The sequence below is a fragment of the Crocodylus siamensis genome, chromosome 5, assembly GCF_052110815.1.
Source record: "Crocodylus siamensis isolate JL-2025a chromosome 5, ASM5211081v1, whole genome shotgun sequence".
Classification (NCBI taxonomy): Eukaryota; Metazoa; Chordata; order Crocodylia; family Crocodylidae; genus Crocodylus; species Crocodylus siamensis.
The window spans coordinates 176,375,879-176,381,878 of NC_143399.1; the positions used below are offsets into that span (position 1 = coordinate 176,375,879).

General features: G+C 39.6%; 1 protein-coding gene across 1 annotated transcript in view; it reads left to right on the forward strand.

Annotated features, from left to right (window-relative positions):
* Positions 1-5,787, forward strand: part of SLC39A12 (solute carrier family 39 member 12) — a 47,625-nt gene extending 41,838 nt beyond the window's left edge. The window contains exon 12 of the mRNA XM_090049703.1: positions 5,659-5,787. Within this exon, the coding sequence (XP_089905829.1) occupies positions 5,659-5,787 (129 nt within the window). The remainder of the gene's footprint in view (positions 1-5,658) is intronic.
* The last annotated feature ends 213 nt before the right edge of the window (positions 5,788-6,000 follow it).

Below are 6,000 nucleotides of genomic sequence, written 5' to 3' on the forward strand. Positions count from 1 at the left end.
TTTTTGGATTTGAAAAATGCCAGCAGGTGTGGATGTGCAGAGTTTAAGCACTGTTCTCACCAAAAGCCACTGCTGCTTCAATGTGCGCAAACCATGTATAGCCCCATTCATTTGGGTGCCTGAGCACAGCTACAATAAACATGTTTAATAACAAAAAGGGCAAAACAAGGGATACAAAGAGCATAAAACAAGAAGAGACACTGAAGGAACTAAATTTTGTAGTTCCAAAAAACCAGACTAAAAAACCTAGGCTAACTAGTTGATAATGAACTACTTCAGCCAGCAATATTCACCTGGTTAACTTTTTTCCATTTTCATTCTCCTATATTTATATACACTTCATTTCCTTGTTTCAGTAGGGACTTGATGTATATAAACTGAAATAATCTGAGAGATTCTCTCTGTTCTTTCTGGAAAACCAGAATTATGAAGCCCAGAAATCTTGCAAGAATGTCTCCATTTCTATCCCAGTTTCTCTCTCAGATGTTTGGGATAAGCTGCTAAACTTACCAGATGTCTGTCTGCTTTGATATTTTTCTTCATTATTTATGATACCAGGCCAGGGGCAGTACTTGAGGTGTGGAAGGGATTATGGGCAGAAGTGATTGAGATGCCGTTAGTATTCTAATTTATTTCTCTTATACAAATTTGTGCATGTTCTTTTATGGCATCTGATGAAGTGACCTTCATAAAAGCTTGTGCTACACACACACACTTTCTCACACATACACACAGTATAACCTCATCAATCCGGATATAAAAAATCTGGAATTCTCAAAAATCTGGCACTTTTTAAAAATACTCTACACTGGGGAGTAGAGGAGGGGGAAGCTTGCATGTGGCAGCTCCCACAACCATCCATCACCTGGCTCCACTGCTCTGGGACCAGCCACCAGCCGAATCTCTAAATCCAAATCAGATCGAATCAGGGGACCCATTTAAAGGTCTAAATTGATTCAAAGCTCTCACAAATCTTTGGAAAAGATTTGGAGAGCTTTGATGATTTGGATAGTCCCTGGTGGCTGCTGCAGGGAGCTGCAGCTGACTCTGAACTGTTAAGTACTAGGGGCCAGGGAGTGGGGGCTGGGGACCACGGTGGGACCCCTGCCAGCCCCACTGACTCCCCACCGAATCGGCTGTATCCAAATCCAAAGTGAATATTAGCTGCTTCGCGCAGGCCTACCTGCTAACCCACATTTATGTGTTTGATATTATAATAAATGAATTATTGCAAAAGTTTTTAATAGCATATTTTAAGGACCTATAAATTAACAGTCTGTTTTTTTCTTACAAATTACAAATACATGACAGTTAAAGAGAAAATCAGTTGCACTTTATATATTGTGTATCATTCTGCACAGATAGGGCAAGTCTCTGCTTTTTATTAATATTCTTCACTTTTTTCCCCCCACAACAGCAACCATCATTATCCTTGCCAATGCTATACAAAAAACCTTAACTATAATTTTCAGTATCTGTTCTAAGACTTGCACATCCTTCCTGTGGTGGTCAGAGAAGCATCTACAACAAACAAAACAAGGTCACTGGTTTCTGCTTTGTGAAATACTGATGGAGGATCATTGCCAGGGCAGCTCAGTGATTGAATCCTCAATTGAGATTTTGCAGTAACACTTCCATGGTTAATTAAAAGGCTTCATTTTCTAAAAATGTCATTCTGTTTCCATTAGCAAAACATTGAGATATACTCATTTTAAAAAGAGAAAATGGAAAGGAGAAAGAGTAGGGAAGACAGACATCAGGATTCCTAATAATCATCAGACTGCTGGAAAGGATTCTGGAAATCTTCATCTTCCTGTTAAGCAAAGAAAAAAAAATGACTTGATTTTACAAATGTACATGCATGTATTTAACAATATTTTTCTGTTGATGTCAATGGGCTTAAGGATAAGCACAAAAATAAGTGTCTGCAGGATCATGTCCTTAGTTGTTTAATGGATAGGAAACACACTGCCTGTATGCTCTGTGTGACCTACACAGTGAGAGATTTGTTGTACTTGACCTATGTTTAGACTGAGAACAGAACACGCTTTTGTATGTCAGTAATTATGATTATCCATTAAAATGCCCTCAAAAATCTCTTCTTTAATATTACTGTTATCCAGCAAGTGGTTATTTGTTTAGTCTGGATCAATACTGAGGAATCAGTGCACAGAGTAGAACAGAACAAATCACTCATAGCAAAAGAATTATTTGATAAATGTATTGTCCTTTTCTGTTCTGTAAGGACCCAAGCTTGCAAACACTTTAAGCAAGCACATAATTTTGCTTTCCTGAGTAGTCCTATAGCAGTAATTTATCACTTTATTTGTTATTGAAAATTATTTACTAATCTAATCATTTTATGATCTCTGAAAATAAATGAATTACCTGCTTTGATATCAGAGGAGCTTCTGGGTGCTCAGCTACGTACTGAAGTACCTAATTAAGGATTTGGCAGCCTGACTTGAGGCCTCCATTTCTTTAAAAAAAACAAAACCACACACACACACACACACCAGCCAACAAAGTCAAATGAGGTCATGTAGTTATAAAGGTTAGATGCTGTGCAGAATAATACTTGCTAAAGATTTATTTTATTTTTTAAACTATACTTACTCTTGTGATGCTGTACTGGCACAAACTGGCAGCAGCATCTAGGAGGATGAACAATACATTGGCAGTTCTCTTGTTTAGTTAGTAACTGGTGGATCAACCACTGGTTTCTCTTCTCAGCTTAGTACTTGCAGAGTATGTCTACATAAGATGTTTACTGAGGAGCTACCTAATTAGCTCCACAGTAAAGTTCCTGCTTCTACACGTGTGGGCCCTGTTAGGTTGCAGTACTAAATACAAATATTAACCTGCAGTGGCATCATTTACTGCACATGTAGACACTGATGCTGCCAACTAGCCCTGCACTGAAGCACCCTTGTGCCCCAGCCACCCCCTCTGCGGCACACTGAACTGGGTCAGAACAGACCCAGGGTAGCAGGCTGATTCCCCCAGATCCCTTGCAAGCTAGGGCTGCTCTGACCCAGCTCAATGTGCTAGGGTCCTGGGTGCACATGTAAACATGTAAACCCTGGTGAGATATTTACCAGAGTTTATTGCTTAACATTAATTGCACATGGAGATGCACCCACAGTTTCTTAACTTTCCTATGTGGAGAGTTGGTGAGGAAAATGCAGGAGTAAGGTGGCTACTGACTTGAGTGGGGAGTAAATCCCGGTTGTTTGTTTCCCCTGAGCAGGAACTAAAATCAGGGTTGACTGGTACCTTGTGTCACCATTGTGAGCACAGCACATAATTCCTTGTTTATTTTGACTGCTGTCAGTGGCCCCTGTTTGGTTTTCATGGCCCACCTCAGCCAATGGTTGTTTGCCTTCTGTGCTTCACAAAGTCATATAGGATGGAACTCACTGATGGCTATGATGAATAGCTGATGCTGTGGCTGCAGTTCATTTTTACTTTCATATGACATGAAATTGAGAAAAGGGAGTATGCATATAGTAATACAGTTAGAAGACTGAGAGTACAGAGCAGCTTGTAAACCAGCAGCGGGCAAAATGGTGGATGCGGCCAGCAGCTGGACTCCATTTCCCAGCAGCCTCCGCCTGCATGGCTGGGGCTGGTCTCCATGCATAGTGCAAGGCTGGGGTTGCCATGGAAACTGGCCCCAACCACGCTGGCAGGATCTTGCAGCGGGGCAGCTTGGGCCAGGGCAGAGCTGTGGTCTGCTGCCTCCATGCCCCTGCCCAGAATGTGCAGGTTGCAGATCGCGGCTCTGCCCTGGCTTCTTGCAGCGGTGACAGCATGGTCCAAAGCCAGGGCAGAGCTGCGATCTGCCGCCTGTGCACCCCTGCCTGGAGCATGCAGGCAGTGGATCATAGCTCTACCCCAGCCCTGGACCAAGCTGCCCCCACCACAAGATCCCAGCAGCTCTGGAGCAGTCCTCTGCCATGTGAGCACAGCTGGGTCTGGTCTCCATGGCAACCCCAGCCTTGCACTATCACAGGACAGATGTGGCTGGGGTCTCCATGGAGACTGGCCCCAGCCATGAGGGCAGAGGCTGCTGGGAAATAGAGTCCACTACTGGCCAGATCCAACCCACAGGCCAGACTTTGCCCACCCCTGCTATAAACCGACATAGGAATTCCACTTGCTAGGATCTTATTTCTTAAATAACTTGCATGCAGGCTATCTTACTAACATAGTATGAATACATACCATAAATACTCATTGGCATCAGCAGAAATAATCTGAATCTGCATAATGGAAGGGAAAAAATGAAGTTTTCTATCATTGTGTCCTTAGAGATCTTGGTTGGTTGTGTTTTGTGGATATAGACTGGTTACAGAGTTGGACTTGTTAAGGAGAGGCCCAAACTAAAACTCCAGGTTAGACACTCCCGGATTCAGGTTAAGATCTGCCTTCGCTGTCAGTACTTGCCTCCAAAATCCCAAGATCTGAATGCTTGCAACTTGGCAGTTCAAATATTGATCCAAATTTGAATTAGTCCAAAATTAGAGGTGTTTAAATTTATTTCAAATTCAGGGTTCAAGTCTCAAACTTAACTGGAACCCAAGTACACAAAACTCTATGGCAGGTCAGATTTGGAACAAATTTGGATTCACTGACTTGAGATAGCTAAATCTGGGGGGGGTTAGTTTTTTCCATTTTAAGATTCAAAACTTTAATCTGGAGACAGCTTTTGTAGACAGGGTTTTGATTTGAACCCATTTCTACATTAAATATTTTATCATGTTTTAAAGCATTTAAGTACTGAAGAAAGAAAAACATAGTAAATACCAGTAAAATACTATGATTCTATAATACTATCTAAAGATAAATTTGCACCTACAATAAGCAATGGAAACATATCATTTGATTGCTAGGGGTTCATATAATATAGTTATGTGAACACTATCAACATAAATACAAAAGATAAAAGGAAATAAGAAAATAATTTGAACCTGATGCTACTGGTGGGTGTACTGGGTAAGCTACTGTGGGTGTAGTTAGCATGCATTATCATGACTACTGTCATACAAGACATCATGTAAGGAGAAAGAGAAGCTTTAATATGAAAGTAGCATTTAATATGATGCTAAAGATCTGGTACCCTTTTATTTCATTTAACAGTTATGGAGATAACCATAAAAGCTAATTTTTGAATGCATATTTAACAGACTATACTTTTCATGTATGTACTTTTTAAACCCAGGGAAACAGGATTTTTGCCAATTGCTTTCGGTGGGACTAGGACTGGACCCTATATATAGTACAGAAACAAAATGTCTAAAACTGGTTTATTCCCACAAATGGGAATCACTAATTTGACTAAGTAAGCATTTCCTTATAAGCAATTATGTACCGTTATTAAAACATTTTGAAAATGTAGCACATTTTGTATACCCATTTGTAACTCTAATATTATAAAAGAGATTAAGTTGATGGAACAAGCTGAATTGAAATATTTCACTCTAAGTAGCTGTGATTGTATAATGTACAGAGCATGCTACAGATTTGTAACTATGTTCAGAAACCAAGGATTTAAAGTCTCTTTTTTTAATGAAGTTTCTCTTGTTTTCCCATAAGACATTTTTCCCAGAGTTGAATATATCCGGCTCTCATTCTGATGTCTTATTCTTTTTTTAGCTTCCTGAAATGACTCACATTCAGACACGGCGACCCTGGTTGATGTTTCTCCTACAGAACCTTGGATTACTATTAGGTTGGCTTTGCCTTTTTCTTTTAGCTATATATGAAAAGAAAATTAAAATATGAAGATTATACTGGAAGCCTCCCAGTTATGAATTTGAATATTGTTATTTTCCTTTTGCATGTGCATTATAGTGATTTCTAAATTAAGTTGTTGAGATTTTGTATCTGAAGTAAACTAGATAACTTTTATTTTATTAACTTATTCAGAGTTTAATTTTTTTTGTAAAGAAGAATGTTTAGATTTATGCTTTATTTGTTACTGAGTTTATCAAATCT